The following is a 19,118-nucleotide window of genomic DNA, read 5'->3' on the forward strand; positions in this document are numbered from 1 at the left end:
TTAAAAGTTATGCACTCTGTCCATGTATTAAGTAAATATAATAAAGTGAAGTGGTTACAATATACAAAGATTTAATGACCAAACAACGCAAAAGTTGTAGAAAAACGATTTTATTTATTCAAAAACACTTTTTCACTAGCCCACATCATAACTAGACATGCCATTAAATCATGCTCATTACGTAATTTTAGTTTGGTGCACAAACATTTCTTTCAATGAAAACGAAATTCAATTCAGAGTTGGGGATCCTTGTTGATGGAATAACTGGACCTAAAATGTCATTGATCTAGACAATTTACATTCTCTAGAATGAAATTAAATTTCAGGGCAACAAAGACAATGCCGTGTTTGGTATTTGGTTGAGAAGTTTTTGATTTTCTTGGTCAAAAATCAATCTTCATCCCAAAGGAGCAAATTCAATGAATTTCATAAACTTACCAAAAACAAGTGACAGATAGCCACAATTTTGACTTGAACTGAAGGCTCCGCCGGCTGATAACAATATTTCCACAACACATGAAAAGAACCCCAAAACACCCTTCTGCCATTTCTTCTCATTAAAGGCAACTTGAAGATCTACCCAAGACCCTGCCCACTCAATGCTCATTCAAGCGTAGTGATTGCGTATTCTCATCAATGGTAAAAAAAAGAACGAAGAGAGCATTGTTGCAAACAACTTTCATATTGGTATTAATCAAAGTTGGAGAATGCTGAATGGCTTTCATTTATATGTAGGTGAAGTTTTGTATAATCCTGTACGATTGTAATAAACAACACTTTGAACAGACAAGCCCTAAAACCCCATCCCCTTCCCTGGAAGAAGGAAAAGAAAAGCTGCAGTATGATAAATAATACTGCCATGCCAATTGGTATAAATAGAAATTGGCCAAGGGACTGGACTGTAAAGATGGGAAATGAAGAAAAAAATGTAGTTGAGCCTCTTGCACCAAATGTTACAAAAATGAGCTGGAGACAAGAGCTGAAACATGCAAGAGAAGAGCTGCAAATATCATTGGTATCAGCATAGGCTGGTTTTGTGATGAACTGCTCTTGCCAATCTGCCCTGCGTTGAAGAACTCACTTTTGCCAGTACCAGTGGTTTCAGAGACATTTACAGATGACGAACCTAGTGAGGATACAGTATCAGTGAAGGATATAGACTTATAGGTAGTGCTTATATTTATTGATATTTGGAGTTCACTTCAGATCTCATATGATTTGAATTCCTCACATATATGATTTTACGCTCTAAAGGTTTCCTACAAAAAGTTGAGGTTTATTTTTGTAACATTAGTCTTGCAGCAAATCTAGTTGAGCCATAAGGAAGATAGCTGAATCCGGAGGTAACAACATTTCCATTTAAGGTGTCTCCATATTTCTCTTTATAAATTGGGATAATGTAAACTTACAGTCATAATTAGCCCATCCAATCCGTTGGCCAGCGAGATCATAGACAATGATCTTGTCTTTTAGCACAAGGTCTGCAAATAACAATAATAAAAAATAATGTTGTCGATGTTTTAAGGTTTCCAGACAACTACTAGGCACTGGAGAGAAAAAAACCATAAATCACGTTTAACTTGGAACTAAATTAACAAAAACAAGTTTTATGTTTAATAACCATTAATCATGTTTAACTTGGAAATAAATCAACCATATTGCTGTCAAGGTTTTATGAGCTGTAATTATCAGATAAGTTCAAAAACAACCTGGATTAACTTGGAAATAAATTTACAGAGAAATTACCACTGTAAATCATGTTTCTGATACATAACCAAAGATAAAGAGATGCAGCTTCTGAATTTGATGTGATCGGTGTATGTGTATGTCTCATAATCATAAAGTGTGTACAGCAAAAAAGGCTGTGTCATGGCATTGTTCTATTTCCTTTTGAGGTGTATCTTCATCTGAAATTCACCGAGGATATATGATTTATCTGTATTATTGTTCCTTCCTTTTCTTAAGCATCTATTCAATAAGAAGATGACCCTATTAGTACCCTTACCTCCTAAAATTGTTAAGCCTTGACCTTGAATTTTCTGGAATCCAATGCACCACACAGCAGAACCACCCTGGAGACATAAAGTTGGTTGTTTCAATCAGGAATCCTTCAAGAAAATTAGAAAATACTGCATTCTTAACAGGTAAAATTCTGTATGTTAGAATCAGTGCAAATAACTTTAGCTATTATAGTTCGGGCAGGGAAAAATCTATGACAGGAATCTGTGTTATATGAGTATTGACTGCAAGGGCATATCCATTCATTGAATCTTATTAACCACTAATATTAGAATGCTTAGATATGTATCCATACGTTAGATAAGGGTAAGTAGACACCTTTTCAATAGTTAAATATAGTGGGTATTTTGTGATATTCTTCAATAAGACAATTCACCATTAAGAGATGCAATTAAGATTAAGAAGAGTTTCAGAAAAATGAGAATTCTACATCTTGTCAATGTTAAAGTCATCAAATTTTCCTTTAGTATCTAAAGAGAGATTTTGTTTTTCCTTTACTTAGTATAATTAGAATGGTCCATGTTACATGCATAACCCGTACCCTTTAGCCCTTTATCCTTGTGGCAGGAGGGGCATAGAGAGTCCAAGCAACATATATATTGCAACTCTAGCTGTCATAGTCTTTGTAGATTGACGATATAGCCAAAATATCGTGTGCCAATCTCTTTGCGTCAAAGATGGAAAAATCTGAGCCATGAATAACTTTTGCAGCACCTAATTATTATGAACCTTCCTGATCAGTTCCAATCAAGACTCCTGAGATTCTATTCACAACCATTTTCATGACAGTGTCAGATGTTATGTAATGTAAGCATGGAGCCCTGTTTGATTGGAAAGACTTCTGAGAAAAACATACGCAATGCTGTTCTGGTCTCAAACATTGGCTTGCAAATAGAACACAACACCACAAAGATTACAAAAACAAGAGTAGTTAGTAAAATAATTGAAATTGATGTTAGAGGGGTTATGAGTTTGTTTGTTGTTCTGTTTTTTAACTTTACTTTGATTTTTTATTATTTAAATTTTTCTTTTCATTTTGGGGGGTGGGGGGAGGGCACCCTGTGTCACACGAAGTCATATCCAAACTTGTTGAAATAAGAACTCATCCGTTGGCCACTGGAAAATAAAGAGAGAAGAGAGAAGAGAGAAGAGAGAAGAAAAGTTACATCTGGAAACTCACAATAGAATTTTGCTGTAGAAGGTAATCCTCAGGATTAAGAATCATGGTTGCACTGCCAGCGAAATTTAAACTGATTGTTGGAAATACTGCAGAGATGCTGAAGGAAGAAAAAGTATACATTTCATGTCAACAGGAAAAAAACTGATATATATATATATATATATATATATGCACTAAGCATTTGAACTTAGTTAAGATTCAGAACTGTGAAAATGGAAGACCTGGATGCAGTTATGTAACATTGATTTCCCCTGGAAAGAAGAGGGCGTACAGATTGTGAAACAGCCAACGTAATCTGTCCAGATGAGAAAATTATAAAATTTAAATTGCACTCATGTAACTTTCATGTAGGTGTCCAGATGAAATGTCTATGAGAGAAACTGCTGTTTTGGATATTGATTGACAAAGCATCTTACAAATCCAGAGATCAACAAAAATCTAATGAATTGTTTCATTGCAACTTACAGCATTAATAAAAGGATCATAGGCTTCTTCTGCAAGGTATGCCAAAGTTGTACCAGAATCTACTATTGTTCCTCGATTACTTGATGTCGCAAATACTGATGGGTCAATTGGCAATGTCTGTCCATTAACAGCTATGCTTTGCAGATTCAAGTTATAGTGTGGTCTGAAAGTTTATACATTGAAATGAATCAAACTAACATAATTACTATTACATGCTTCCAACTTCTAAGATTCTATAAAATTCAAACAGGATATATGCACCCTATTGTGCACCATGTGCACTGCTGTTCAGTGATTCAAATGCAAAAAATGAAATGCAATTAGATGTCATTTTCTACTTTTTGTTTCTCTTTTAATAAGTCTTGGATGGGATGGGAGGGGCATTAGCGCATGAGGATTTCATTTAAACTCTAAAGTATACGCTCAACAACTCAAGATAGTAATCATTTAGACATGTTTGGTTTATTTCTAGAAAAAGAGCTGGCAACACATTAAGGATGTGCTGAAACTTGAGAGGATGATAAAATGACAGGATAGAATTTCCTCGCCCCTAGCACTTTAAGCTATTTGGTGACTTGATGATCAATAATTGAACCTATTCCAATTATTCAACTTAAAGAAAGCACAGGTAAAAGGAATATACCCACAAATAAGAATGGTTTGTTGTTGAACTCAGCTCAACCCTCTATGAATTTATGCTGATGTCTTGGTAGCAAAGAGAGAGTTGCAATAATTTGTTTGAAGAAATTAGAAAATGGACAAACCTGGCAATCCTTGAAACAATCCTTTTCTTTTTTTTTCTGGTGGTGGGGGAGGGGGGAAGTAAAGCATTATAATCCAATTACCAGATAAATAAAGTATTACGATTATCCACCTATCACAAATACATGACAGCTAACAATCCAAAGACCATATATATTCAGGGAATAATCTGTAGATATGCTGAAGTACGCATATGCAACACACAGGGCATGCATCCAGCATATAACTGCATTAACTGATCTAAGAAATTATTCAAGCAGCTCTAACATCTTATCATCAAAATTTGTGAGGTATAATCATTTACATTACTCAACCCTATGATATAATAACTATTTCATTCTTCTCTAACTAATTTAGTTCTTAAGAGCTGAACTGAAGAATTAGAAGTATTTAAAAAGATTTTATGGCATTTACAGAAGAAAGAAAAATCTCCATTATAAATATATGGAAAAATGAAATCTTTCTCTTGTAAGAAACTTAAGAAGGTGCTTACGAATTTCCAAATCTCATATGATTCAGAATAACGTGACAAAAATTGAAAGAAAAACTTACTGTGATGGTACCAGTGGGCTATAAACTATATTTGGGTTCACTATCTCACCAAAGACCAATATCCCACCACCACCACTTTGTCCCTTCAAGCAATGGGAGAATGCATTTGGGGTTATTCCCTGTGAAGAAAGTTGAGATATGACAGACAATCCATGTTGCCCAAATCCAAAAATTCCATCTACTGCTCTATCTGACTTCGTCAAATCCCCAGTCTGTGATGTGCTACAGCTGTTTGGTAGTCCACAAAACAAGACAAGGTTAGTCAATCAGTAGAAGAGAACACAATGGTTAAATTTGACAGGTTAGGCTCTTTAGAGCTCACCCAAAGACAATGGGAGCTGAAGAGTTTGAAACCAATGAAGTCTCAACAACAAGGTCGAGATACATCAGATCTGATACATAATAACCTGATGTCCCACTGCCATCTCCATAAAGGAATGAGTAATTGCACTGATCACTCTGAGTAGAAGAGCAGCCAGAGTCTGAATACTGAGCTCCCAGATCACATCTTTGGTCTGAACAAGGGATCAATGAAGCTGTTGAAGAGCTTGAAGGATCAAAGAAGTTAAGAGGAATCTGCACAAACAAATAAATGAAATTTTAACAGAAATTTGGTCCAGCGGTTCTATAGACCTGAAATAAGCGTTCAAACAAATATCAGAGGTGAGGAAAATATGGCATTACTTGGAGCCCACTATATGTGGGGCAACCATTGCAAGAATTGCAACCGACCCACAAGACATCACTTCCTGTATCAATCTGCACATAGTATTCCTTTGGAGGAGAACCCAATTTAACTCTTGTAAAATAAAGCCTGAAAGAAAACCATGGCCGTAATAAGGAAGAACGTAATAGAATCAAAGTCCTTATCCATTGAATTGAAGAAAGAGATAAACAGAACAAATCCACCGGAAAAACAAGATTTCATATAGGTACTTGTAACTGTCCATCAAGTTAATTTATTATCAAATAGCAAAATAGATATCGCAAGGAAGAGAAGCAAGAATATATCAAGATCCTGGAAAGGAAAATTATGAAAAAAGAACCAAAGAATTGGAAGTGACACCATGAATTGAAGAAAGACCTGAAGATAAAGTATTCAAATCAACTCGGAGTACCCTTTTACCGAATCGAATCAAAACCCATAAATTGATAGTAAGAAACAACAACTATACACAAAGGAAGATCCTCACGATTCAAAGTAGGACTACTACAGATGTAGAGGGGGAGAAGAGAGCAAGACAATTAGTGGGATTACCCAACAAGGTAGGGGTCGTAGGTGCCTTCGACGGGGAAATCAAAGACCCCTGGAGAAGAAGACGACGACGACTGCAAGAACCGACGGTGTCTCACCCGGTCACGCTCTCTGAGTTGACTCAGCTCGAGCCCGTGACCGGCAGCCGAGAAAGCCCTCTCCAGAGTCAGGGCCGCCGGAAATCCCCCGACCACCACAGCGGAGAGCGCCAAAAAGACCCAAAACCCGGCGGCAAACGACGGCCCCATTTCTCTATCTGTCTCTTCGGTATCTTTCCTTCCGTTCTCTTTGGCTTTCTTTGCTTTTGAACTTTCACCGACAACAACAATGAAAACAACAATGGCTAAAGAAAGAGCATATCTAGGAAGAGAGAAGGAAGATGCAGAGTGTGAAAGGGGGACGCGGCGATGGTTTCTTCAGACTCTAGGAACAGAGAAGGAAGAGTCCGCGAAACCAACGACCCCTCTCAACAGAAGAAAATTCGAAATTGGATTAACGTTGAACCTTGTTATCCATTTCTTAAATACTTCTTGTCGTCAACCTCATCTCTTTGTTTGTTTGTTTTGAGCACACTCTTTCTAGTTTTCCCACGTGGCGCGTGCGCCTACCATGCTTTGTTTCTTTTTGCTTTTGTTTTCATTTTCTCCTCAGGCTTATTAAAATTATTTTGGATTTTGGATATAAGTTGGGGAGGGCTGTCTGTGTGGTTTGGATGGACGGATTGGATGGGTGAGGGGTGGGGGCTGGTCCCTCCAGAAGCCCAACACGAAGACATTTAATCTCAATTTGGAGTGTTTGAAACCGAAACAAAAGAGTGCTCAATTATTTGAATCAAACAAAAAACGAGGAGAGCCCACTTTGTGTATTTTGCTTCCCTTCTGCTTTCTGAAAGTTATGTTTGAACACACGTCAAAAGCCTAATGGACTTGCCCCCTTTTTTTGTGGAATGACTATTCTGCCACCCCAAAGAGATTTGTAGCCAAGTGCATTTTTGGTAATCACCAGGGGGGGCGGGGTGCCTAATGTAATATCCTTCCGTCCCCATGTCTTCCAAACCAAAGTTCCGAGCAGCTCTGTTTGCTTAGCCACTAAGGAATTCATTCACTAAGGAATTCATTCACTACCACATTCACCTGCCTGCCTGCCTTTTCATCTTTTAGTACTGTTATAGAATAAGTGTAATATTGATGGGAGAGAGAGAGAGAGAGAGAGAGAGAGAGAGAGAGGTCATGATGATATATACTTACGCACGCACTTGGGACCCAAGACCAATTTATTTGTACTAATAGTTTAGTATTTTATAAAATGATGAATGAAAAGAAACAAATTAAATACAAATCATGTACTGATATTTTGTTATTGTCTACATTACAAATTATTTATATCCTCAATCTTAGTCTTCGTATTCAATATTGGCTAGCATACACATACACGCGTAATGGGGACTGGGGCCCTGTCCCATCACCTCATGCCATGCCATGCCAAGCCAAATGTGTTTGTTTTGTGGCAAGTTGTTGTTTTTATTTTAAGGGGTAGGAGGAGGCCATACATACAATATGTACTACTACCTTTGTTGGGACCTCAACTCAAGTCAAGAAAGAATCAGAAAGCCAAGAAAGGGCAGAGGCCAGAGAGGAGGCAGTTGAAACTTGAATGATCCTTGTTATCAGAAAGTTGCAATCCCAATCCCAAATTCCCAATTCATTTGTCCTCTTCGCATACCTAAATTTTACTGGGAGTGTTTGGTACCTTCATGCATTCAAGAGGAAGCTTCCTATTACACGTGTTTCCTTCCTTCTCCTAAGATATATTCATATGCTTGCGTCATTTGAACACAAGCCCCCCCTCCTCCCTATGCTCGCGTCACAATCCTTGGACATTAATAATAATAATAACAATAATAATAATTACCTCCTCTGGAATTCGCTAATTTTACATTTATTTAATCTTCGTGTTTAATAAATTTATTTATTTAGTATTAAATATAAAATCCAAATTTTGTTTTGCTAAAATGCAAATTAAGTTAGAAACTGGAAATTACATGTTAAGGGCCTTTGGATGAAGCAACTCAAAATTGGGATTAGAGGGTGGGGTGGGGATGAGCCACTGCCGACTGCCTCCAACTTATATGAAATAATAATAATGGTTAGTAAAGTATTACATCAATCTTCAATTGATAATCATTTTATAAGAAATGATATTTTTTTTATTTTTAAGAAATATAAAACTAAACAACTAATAGAATAGAAGAGGATGAAAGACGACAGTGATTTAGCCCATTTAAAATAAATAAAAAATATATAAATATCCTTCATTTGAGGGTACTTTATTTAATGCTAATGTTAAGTTAGCAAAGAGGAAAGAAAGAGAAAGAAGGCGCGTGGGGAGAAACTGAAAAATAGTACTCAAATCATTCAAAAATAGAAAAAGTAACGGTCGGCGTTAATCCAGTTTTGAATCACCTCCTTCTGTTGAGAGAGGTGGTTGGTTTCGCGGACTATTCCTCTCCCCCTTCTCTTTTCTGAGAGGGAGAGAGAAGAAACCATCGCCCCTTCCATCTCTGCCTCTTCGTTCTCTTCCCTTTCGTTCTTTATATATATATACATATATATACAAGATTTAGCCGCCGTTGTTTTGATTGTCGTCGGTGGAAGTTGAAAAATAATAAAAAATAGAAAGCCAAAGAAAGAGGGAGAGAGGATAACGAAGAGCAGAGAGAGAAATGCGGGCGTCGCTTGCCGCCGGGTTTTGGCTCTTCTTGGCTCTCTCGGCCGTGGTGGTAGGGGGATTTCCGGCGGCCCTCACTCTGGAAAGGGCTTTCCCGGCGACAGGTCACGGGCTAGAGCTGAGCCAACTCAGAGAGCGTGACGGGGCGAGACACCGTCGATTCTTGCAGTCTTCTTCTTCTTCTTCCGGCGTCATTGATTTGCCCGTCGAAGGCACCTATGATCCCTACCTTGTTGGGTAATCCCATTAATTGTCTCGCTTTATGCTTCTTACTTTGAATTGTGGGTGACTTTCTATGTGTATAGTTCTATTTATTTCTGACTATCAATTTATGGGTTTTGATTTGATTCGATAAAAGGGGTATTCAGAGTTGAATACTTTTATTTTCAGGTCTTTCTTCATTTCTTCTTCCTATGGCCAATTTGTTGCTACTTCTTTCCTTCTCCTTTTTTCATATTTGTTCCTTCTAGGACCTTGACATATTCATGCATCTTTCTTGTTTAGTGTTGGTTATTTTGTTTCTTTTAACTTGGCGGACAGTTATCTACACATATGTAAATCTTGTTTTTTGGTGTATTTGTTCTGTTTATGTCTTTCTTCCGTTCAATGGATGATGACTCTGACTCCATTGCGCTCTTCCTTATTATGGCAATGGTTTTGTTTCAGGCTTTATTTTACAAGAGTTAAATTGGGTTCTCCTCCAAAGGAATTCTATGTGCAGATTGACACTGGAAGTGATGTATTGTGGGTCAGTTGTGATTCTTGCAACGGTTGCCCCACATCTAGCGGACTTCAAGTAATATCATATTTTCCTTACCCTTAATCATGCATCATGTATCATATTTGTTTGAATAGTTTTTTCAGGTCTATGGAACAGATGGACCAAATTTCTGTTAAATTCCGATTTATTTATTTATTTATTTTTTGTGTAGATTCCTCTTAACTTCTTCAATCCTTCAAGCTCTTCCACAGCTTCATTGATCTCTTGTTCAGACCAAAGATGTGTTCTGGGAGCTGATTATTCAGACTCTGGCTGTTCTACTCAGAATAATCAGTGCAGTTACTCATTCAAGTATGGAGATGGCAGTGGGACATCAGGTTATTATGTATCAGATGTGATGTATCTCAACCTAGTTGTTGAGAATTCGTTGACTTCAAACTCTTCCGCTCCCATTGTCTTTGGGTGAGCTCTAAAGAACATGTCAAATTTACCATTGTGTTCTTTTCTACTCATCGGCCAACCTTGCGTTGTTTGGTGGATTACAAAACAGCTGTAGCACGTCACAAACTGGGGATTTGACGCAGTCGGATAGAGCAGTAAATGGAATTTTTGGATTTGGGCAACGGGGACTGTCTGTCATATCTCAACTTTCTTCACAGGGAGTAACCCCAAATTCATTCTCCCATTGCTTGAAGGGAGAAAATGGTGGTGGTGGCATATTGGTTTTTGGTGAGATAGTGCACCCAAATATAGTTTATAGTCCACTGGTACCGTTGCAGTAAGTTATCTTTCAATCTTCTTCAGGTTATTCTGAATCAATATAACAATTGAAATTTCATAAACACCTTTTTAAGTTTCTTACATGAGAAAGATTTCGTTTACCATATATTTATAGTGCAGATTGTAAACTCCATACTATATTTTTGAATACTTATAATTTGTTAGATCAGCTTCTTGACAACTAAGACAGTTAAAGAGACAAAAAAATAATTATTATATCATATAGTTGAGTAATGTAAGTGATTATAGATGGCAAGTTTTGATAGTAAGAGCTGCTTGCACAATATCTAAGATCAGGTACTGCAATTATATGCAGGATACATGTCCTGTGTGTTGCGAATGTGAACTTTGGCATATCTTGAGATTGTTCCCCGAGTGTATGATCTTGGGACTATAAGCTGTCACGTGTTTGTGATAATTGATAAACATAATACATGATTTATCTGGTAACTGGATTATAGTGCTTTACTTAGCAAAAAAAAAAAAGGGGGTTAGTGCATGGATCGGCATGCTTTTCCATTTTCTAATTTCTTCAAACAAATTCTTTTAAGCCTCTTTTCTGCCACCAAGACATCAGCATAAATTCATAGAGGGTTGATATGAGTTCAACCGCCCTTAACTGATCATATTTGTGCTTGGACAGATGTGGGTAAAGAAACTAATCTAAAATTAAAATCAAAATCAAAACCAAAATAAAAAACAAAATCAAAATAAAAAACAAAATCAAATTCAAAGTCAAGGCCAAAACCAAAATAATAGATTAAGGATTGAGTCATGGAACATAGGAACATTAACATGCAAAGCTATGGAAGTGGTAGATGTGATGATTAGGAGAAAGATTAATATTATGTGCCTTCAAGAGACGAGATGGGTAGGGAAAAAAGTAAAAACTTTATCAGAAACTGGATATAAAATATGGTACACATGAAATGATCGAGCGAAAAATGGAATGGGGATTATTATGGATAAAAGCTTAGTAGATGAGGTAGTGGATGTAAAGAGAATAGAGGATAGGATTATTATGGTGAAGGTTAGTCTAGGAAAAATGACTATGAATATCTTTAGTACATATACACCACAAGTGGGGTTAGGTGAGGAGATAAAAGCAAAATTCTGGGAGGATCTAGGGACTCATACAAATGATACCAAGAGGAGAGAAAGTGATTATAGGAGGTGACTTAAATGGTCACGTGAGTAGAGACGGAAACGGCTATAGAGAGGTACATGGAGGGTACGGATTCGGGGAAATTAATAATGAGGGTAAGTCTATTCTAGATTTTGCTATAGCATATGGGTTCATCATAACCAATATTAGGTTCAAAAAACGGAACGAACACTTAATCACATATAAAAATGTCACATCAAGCACCCAAATAGATTACTTCCTCATGAGACATGATGATCGATTATGTTGTAGGGATTGTAAGGTGATATCGGGAGAGTGTTTGACTACTCAACATAGATTTTTAGTACTTGACGTCCAAGTAAGAAATTGGAAAAGAAAAAAATCACATAAAACAAAATCCAAGAATTAGGTGGTGGGATTTAAAAGGGGAGAAACAACTAATCTTCAAAGAAAAATTAAGGGGTAGAAGGAAATGGAATGGAGAAGGACAGACAAACCAAATGTGGAGAGAAATGGCCAATGTCCTAAGAAGCACGGCAAAGGTAGTCCTTGGAGAGACAAATGGTAGAGCCCTTAACCTTAAGGAGTCTTGGTGGTGGAATGAAGAAGTACAATTGAAAATTAAAAATAAGAAAACTTGCTATAAGGTTGTATATCAGTGCAACAATGAAGAAAATCTAAAAAATTATAAAGAAACAAAAAAGGCAGCAAAAAGAGCTATTAGTGAAGCAAGGTCAAAAGCATATGAGAATCTATATAAATAACTTGATACAAAAGATGGAGAAAGGGATGTATATAAATTAGTTAAAGTAAGAGAAAGAAAAACAAGGGATCTAAATCAAGTGAAATGCATAAAAGATGAAAACCAAAATTTATTAGTGAATGAGGGAGCGATTAAGGAGAGATGGAAGGAGTATTTCACAAAATTATTCAATGATGGTGGCGACACAAGAGTTAGGTTGGGACATCTTAGTAACTTCGAAGGGAACGTGAGCTATACATTTTATCGACTCATAAGTTCAAATGAAATAAGGCAAGCATTAAAAAAGATGAAAAATCATAAGGCGGTGGAACCGGATAATATGCCAATAGAAGCATGAAAATGCATGGGAGAAGAGGGCATCTCTTGGCTAACGAAATTATTTAACGCGATCCTTGAATAAAAAAAGATGCCAGATGAGTGGAGGAAGAGTACTTTGGTTCCTATAGACAAGAATAAAGGAGATGTTCAAAACTGTGAAAATTATAGAGGAATTAAGTTAATGAGCCATACTATGAAACTTTGGGAAAGAGTAATAGAGTAGAGACTCAGAAAAAAAAACAGAGGTCTTGGAAACCAGTTTGGTTTCATGCCTAGTAGGTCAACAATGGAAGCTATATACCTACTAAGGCGCTTCATGGAAAGGTATCGAGATCATCAGAATGACCTACATATAGTGTTTATAGATCTAGAAAAGGCCTATGATAGGATCCCTAGAGAAGTATTATGGAGAGTTTTAGGAAGAAAGGAGTCCGAAAAGCCTATATACAAGCCCTTAAGGACTTGTATCATGGTGCAGAGACAAGGGTCAGAACATGCGGAGGAGATACTGAACTGTTTAAAATTACAATGGGACTGCATCAAGGTTCTGCACTAAGTCCATACTTATTTGCTTTAGTAATGGATGAACTCACTAAAGACATTCAAATAAAGGTGTAATGGTGTATGCTATTTGCAGATGACATAGTGTTGGTGGATGAAATAAAAGAAGGAGTGAACACTAAGCTTGAGTTGTGGAGAAACAATTTAGAATCTAGGGGATTTAAATTAAGTAGAAAGAAAACAGAATATATGGAATATAAATTTAGTAAGAATGCAAGAGTGGAGGATGTTATAATAAAATTGGAAAACCAAATCTTACAAAGAAAAGACCATTTTCGATATTTGGGATCAATGATTCAAAAAGATGGAGAAATTCACGAGAATGTCACACATAGAATTAAGGCAGGTTGGCTAAAATGGAGAAATGCATCGGGGGTGTTATGTGATGGTAAAATCCCATTAAAATTGAAAGAAAAATTTTATAGGACAGCTATAAGACCAGTCTTGTTGTATGGTTCAGAATATTGGGCAGTCAAATACTAGTATAAACAAAAGACGAGCGTAGCGGAGATGAGAATGTTAAGATGGATGTGCGGCGATACAAAAAAAGATAAAATTAGAAATGAGGTGTTTCGTAATAAGGTAAGAGTAGTGCTAATTGAGGAGAAGATGAGAGAGACTAAACTAAGATGGTTTGATCATGTGAGACGTAGACCAAGAGACGCTCCTGTAAGGAGAATTGATGAAATGGAATAATTACTCAAAAAAAGAGGTAGAGGCAGACCCAAGAATATTTTGGAAAAGACATTAAAGTTTGATATGAAGTATATGGACCTAAATAAAAATATAACAAAAAATAAAAATACATAGAAGTCTAGAATTCATGTAGCCGACCCCACATAGTGGGATAAAGACCGAATATGTTGTTATTTTATTATTATACTCTCAAAGAGTCAACACATCCCTGATGTGTGGCCATCTCCTTTTCTAGAAGTAAACCAAACACGTGTAAATGATTATAATGTTGAGTTGTTGATCATCAACTTTAGAGCTGTTGTAGCGAGCAGTAATTTTATCTTTTTTGCAGTGTTCTAAAAATCGGCCTAGGCGGCCGCTGGCCGCCCCGAAATTGCCCTAGTCGGGCCTCCTAGGCGCCGGCCCAAGTAATCGGCCGGCTTGGGTGCCTAGGCAGCCCAGGTGGCACCTAGTCGGCCTGCGCGCCTTGGCGCCCAACTCGTTGGCTCAGCCATTTTTAGGGTTTTTTTTGCTAAATCATTAAATCGAACCTCTCAACATCTCCCTATTTCTCTCTTCTCACCTGAACGCTGTCGCCGCCTCAATGCTGTTGCCTCAACACCGCCAAGCTTCATCAGCCCGCCAGTAGCTCACCGCTGTTGCTGCGTCCAGCTCGATCCTCGCCGCCAAGCTTCATCGTCACCGCCTCTTATCTGTCGCGTCCTCGTCGTCCTCAGCGTCATCGTCGCCGCCGCCGTCCTCGCCGTCGAGCTCCATCTCCGCTGCGGCAAGCTCCATCTGTCGTAACCTCTCTCTCTCTCTCCCGTCTCCCCGTCTCTGTGTGTGGTTATTGGGGCATTTGCTCCGTTTTTGTTTTTTGTTTTTATTTTATTTTATTTTTCTTTTATATTTAATATTTATATATAATTATAGATTTATATTTAGTTTTATTATTAATTATATATATTCTATAATATTTCTAAAAAATCCACTTAGCTGTTTACTTATAGTATTGATTATATGACTAATTAAAATGTTATTTATTAATTACAATAATTTATTTCTCATGCTTAATTCTATATATTATTGGTTTATGTTGCATTATTAATATTTTTCAACTTTGATTTAGTTAAAAATAACATCAAATTATATCACAAAGTTTAAAAAATAAAAAAAATAGTAGTTTTCTTAAGCGCCGCCTAGGCGCTCTAGGCGCTAGGCCCCAGCCTGGCGCCCGACTAGCGCCTAGCGCCTTTTAGAACACTGCTTTTTTGCAACTAAAAATGATAATAATACCTACCAGTTTTTGATTTTCTGTTGTATATAGGTCAAACATTAGTTTGTTAGCTGAAGCTGAGCTGAGGAATATCCATCCACGTTTGATAAATTTCTAATGATTCCGAATTGTTTAGATGCCATTACAAAAAAGTTTCTTAATCATGCTAATGAGTGTAATGCCTGATTTATCCCCGCAGTGCTGTAACCGAAATCCTCATGCACTATTACTTCTCTACCATCACCTCCAAGACCTCATAAAAGAGAAAAGTAGAAGATGACAACTAATTGTTTTTCTTTTTTGGCATATGAAGCACTCAAACAGCAACAAACATGGTGCACGATATTAGGGTGCATATATCCTGTCTGAATTTTGTAGAATCTTTAACTTGGAAGCAAGAAATTTTACTTGATTTTAGTTTGATTTATTTCAATATCTAAACTTTCAGGCCACACTATAACTTGAATCTGCAAAGCATAGCTGTTGATGGAAAGGCATTGGCAATTGACCCATCTGTGTTTGCGACATCAGATGATCAAGGAACAATAGTAGATTCTGGCACAACTTTGGCATACCTTGCAGAAGAGGCCTATGATCCTTTTATTAATGCTGTAAGTCAAAATAGGACACTTCAATAGATTTTTGTTAATCTCTGGACACCTATATGAAAGTTATGTTGACTGCAATTTAAAATTTATATTTTTTTCATTGTTACAGATTACATCGGCTGTTTCACAGTCTGTACGCTCTGTTCTTTCCGAGGGGAGTCAATGTTACCAAACCACTTCGAGGTCTTTCATTAGAATCTAAAATGATTAGTGCATATATATATATATCAGGTTTTTTTCCCGTTGACATGAAATGTGTACCTTTTCTTCATTCAGCATCTCTGCGGTATTTCCAACTGTTAGTTTAAACTTTGCTGGCAATGCAACCATGATTCTTAATCCTGAGGATTACCTTATACAGCAAAGTTCTACTGTAAGTTTCCTGATGTTCTCTTTTCTCTTTTCTCCAGTGGCCCATCTACTATTGACATCTGGTAGGATGCTACAGTTGCAATATATATGTTCCTTGGACTCTTTATCCCTCTCCTGCAACAAGGGTAAGGGTATGGGTTATGTATTTAAGAAACGTATAAATTGAAGCTCACTTTATACACTAAAGGAAAATTTAATGACTTCAACATTGACAAGAGGTAGAAATCTCATTTTTCTGAAACTCTTAATTTTAATTGCATCTCTAAATAATGAATCTTCTTATTGAAGAATATCAAATAATACTCACTATATTCAACTATTCAAAATGAGTCTACTTATGAGTACCTAACTTTTGGGTACAAATCTAAGCATCCTAATATTTAGTGGCCGAAAAAGATTCAATGCATGGAAACATGCTTGCAGTCAATACCCCGACTCCATATAACGCAGATTCATACCCTACTATAGTATTAGCTTTTCCTAATATATTTTTTCTTGATGCACCCAAATTGTTGTTGACTCTTTCACCATTTCTATCATTACTGTCTTTTGCAAAAATCAGCTATGCATTTTGTTGCAAGAAAAAAATGCCCGGCAACCTAAAGTTATTTGCATTTGATGCTAACATAGAGTATTTTACCTGTTAAGCGAGCATATTTGCTAATTTTCTTGAAGAATTCCTGATTGGAATGACCAATTTTGTATCTGCAGGTTGGTTCTGCAGTGTGGTGCATTGGATTCCAGAAAATTGAAGGTCAAGGCTTAACAGTTCTAGGAGGTAAGGGTATTAAAAGGTTATCTTTCTTATAGACTAGATGCTTAAGAAGGGGAAGAAACAAGAATACAGATAAATAGCACGACACAGCCAAAAGGGTACTGAAAGGGTTATCTTTCAGATGAAGCAGCACCTCAAAAGGAAATAGAACAATGCCATGTCACAGACAATTTTGCTAACACTTCATGATTATTATTGGACAAACAGGCACCGATCACCCCAATTCCATAGTTGCAGTTCTTTATCTTTGTAAATGTATCAGAAACGTGATTTATGGTGGTAATTTCTCTGTGCATTTATTTCAAAGTTAATCCAGGTTGTTTTTGAATTTATTTGATAATTATTTGCCTTTTTCCATTTAGCATGGGATTCTTGCTTATCTCGTATTGTCCAAGAACTAGTCTTGATAATCTTATGAATAGGAAGTTGGTGGTGAAAAAGCAGTTCGGTGATCTTTTCAAGTTTTTTGCATAATAAGGAGAGGAACAAAAAGATCGACTGAAGTAATTTTCTACCATACCTTTAATCAACAAAAGGATGAATGGTAGAATTTTAAGAACAATTCCATGTTTACGAATTATAAAATACCACTGCTTCTCATCTCCGTCCTTCCATCCCATTCTTGGGTATAGACAAACCTGCTTGGAAGGAAATTGAGATCGCTATCTGTCTGTTCCCGATCCCTTTTCTTCATAGAGGACATGCCCTCTGTAGACACACAAACAGATCAAATTTTCTTTCTTCATTTGGAGAGGTCAACAACTTTAGCTTCAGCAGAGTACTTGTGGACTAAAATATTTCAGCTAACATCTCCAGGACAGAGATGCAAGTAGAAAACTTTGCTTAAAGATATGTATATATATATATATATATGCAAATTTGCTCGCCTAATTTCCTTTCTAAAGTTCTAGCACAAAGATAAAGTTAATATTCTAAATTCTGGGAATCTCAATAGCAACCCAAATATGTTTGATATCATTTTTTTTTTGTATCTGTGCTCTTGCAAAACCTTAAAACACTGATGACATTGTTTTTTATTGTTCTTTTTTGCAGACCTTGTGCTAAAAAACAAGATCATTGTTTATGATCTCGCTGGCCAACGGATTGGATGGGCCAATTATGACTGTAAGTTTACCTTAATCCGATTTACCAAGGAGTATATGGAAACACTATAAATGGAATGATTTTACCTCCAGATTGAACTATCTTTCTTATGATTCAACTGGATTTGCTGCAAGCCCAATTTTACGAAATAAACCTCAATTTTTTATTGAAAGCCTTAAGAACTCGAACTCATGTACTTGAGAAAATCAAATCATTCAGATTATATGAGATCTCAAGTGAACTCCAGATGCCCTAATACAAGCACTACACAAAAGTCTTGAATCTTTCACTGATACTGTATCCTGTTGCTTGAACTTCCTTACTAGGTTCGTCGTCTGTAAATGTCTCTGAAACCACTAGTTCTGGCAAAAGTGAGTACTTAAATTGGCGACAGATTGGCGAGAGCAGCTCCTCACAAAACTCGCCTCACAGGCTGATACCAATGATATTTGCAGCAGCTTTTGTCACCACCTCATTTTTGTAACATTTGGTGCAAGAGGCTCTACTTCTCCATTCTTCTTTTGTGTCCTGTCCTTCTGTACAGTCCTGTGGCCAATTCCTACTCGTACCAATTGGCATGGCAATATTATTTATCCTACTGCTGCTTTAATTCATGCTTTCTCTTCAGTTCTTCTTCTTCTTCAGATGAAACAGTGGGGTTCAAACGGTTGTTTATACAATCATACAGGAGTGTACACATTTCTAAACCCTATAACCATTCAGCATTCTCCAGTGAGACTTTGTCACCATTGCCTTTCAAGCGTGCAGTGGATGGAGTTAACTCACTATATTCAACTGGACTCCAGTTTAATTAAGTGGATTCTATATGCTTATGTGATGTTGGTTACTGTTTTGGATCAAATTAAGTTGCCTAGGGCTTTCATTCATGATCAGAGTATTTTTGGGGAAAATACGCCAAGGGTTGGTGTGCCCCATTTTTTCAGTTACATGGTTTTTATTCAATTCTTTTTTATTTTATGAAATGGTTATTTTTAATTTCCCTTTCTCCCTTATATAAAAGCCTTTTAATAATTATGGGTTATACTAAAAAAAGTTTGCAAAAAGCAAAAAGTTTCCTC

The 19,118-nt window shown here is 36.7% G+C and overlaps 2 protein-coding genes across 7 annotated transcripts; one reads left to right on the forward strand and one right to left on the reverse strand.

Annotated features, from left to right (window-relative positions):
* Positions 1-663: 663 nt before the first annotated feature.
* Positions 664-6,736, reverse strand: LOC127812080 (aspartic proteinase 36-like). Of its 4 annotated transcripts, none has more exons than XM_052352397.1 (10): positions 6,237-6,735; positions 5,663-5,792; positions 5,301-5,554; positions 4,979-5,206; positions 3,665-3,827; positions 3,421-3,494; positions 3,200-3,296; positions 2,006-2,072; positions 1,410-1,481; positions 664-1,126 (listed from the first exon to the last, which is right to left on the reverse strand). In XM_052352397.1, exons 1-10 carry the CDS (start codon positions 6,479-6,481, stop codon positions 954-956), a joined length of 1,503 nt encoding a protein of 500 aa, XP_052208357.1. In that variant the 5' UTR covers positions 6,482-6,735; the 3' UTR covers positions 664-953. The 4 variants fall into 4 exon arrangements, 3 of the variants coding, with proteins under 3 accessions (XP_052208357.1, XP_052208366.1, XP_052208373.1); XR_008025819.1 differs by having other exon boundaries at positions 1,048-1,126; positions 3,186-3,296; positions 6,237-6,736; XM_052352406.1 differs by lacking the exon at positions 664-1,126 and adding an exon at positions 1,241-1,259 and having other exon boundaries at positions 6,237-6,736.
* Positions 6,737-8,669: 1,933 nt separating this feature from the next.
* On the forward strand, positions 8,670-18,671 carry LOC127793274 (aspartic proteinase 36-like). 3 transcript variants are annotated; one of them, XR_008021291.1, is made up of 10 exons: positions 8,670-9,197; positions 9,627-9,756; positions 9,893-10,143; positions 10,232-10,459; positions 15,629-15,791; positions 15,898-15,971; positions 16,065-16,285; positions 16,872-16,938; positions 17,989-18,060; positions 18,366-18,442. XR_008021291.1 is itself a non-coding variant. In XM_052324130.1 (10 exons), exons 1-10 carry the CDS (start codon positions 8,956-8,958, stop codon positions 18,521-18,523), a joined length of 1,482 nt encoding a protein of 493 aa, XP_052180090.1. In that variant the 5' UTR covers positions 8,672-8,955; the 3' UTR covers positions 18,524-18,671. The 3 variants fall into 3 exon arrangements, 1 of the variants encoding a protein (XP_052180090.1); XM_052324130.1 differs by having other exon boundaries at positions 8,672-9,197; positions 16,065-16,161; positions 18,366-18,671; XR_008021296.1 differs by lacking the exon at positions 18,366-18,442 and having other exon boundaries at positions 16,065-16,378; positions 17,989-18,053.
* The last annotated feature ends 447 nt before the right edge of the window (positions 18,672-19,118 follow it).

This window comes from Diospyros lotus, chromosome 1, assembly GCF_014633365.1.
Source record: "Diospyros lotus cultivar Yz01 chromosome 1, ASM1463336v1, whole genome shotgun sequence".
Lineage (NCBI taxonomy): Eukaryota > Viridiplantae > Streptophyta > Magnoliopsida > Ericales > Ebenaceae > Diospyros > Diospyros lotus.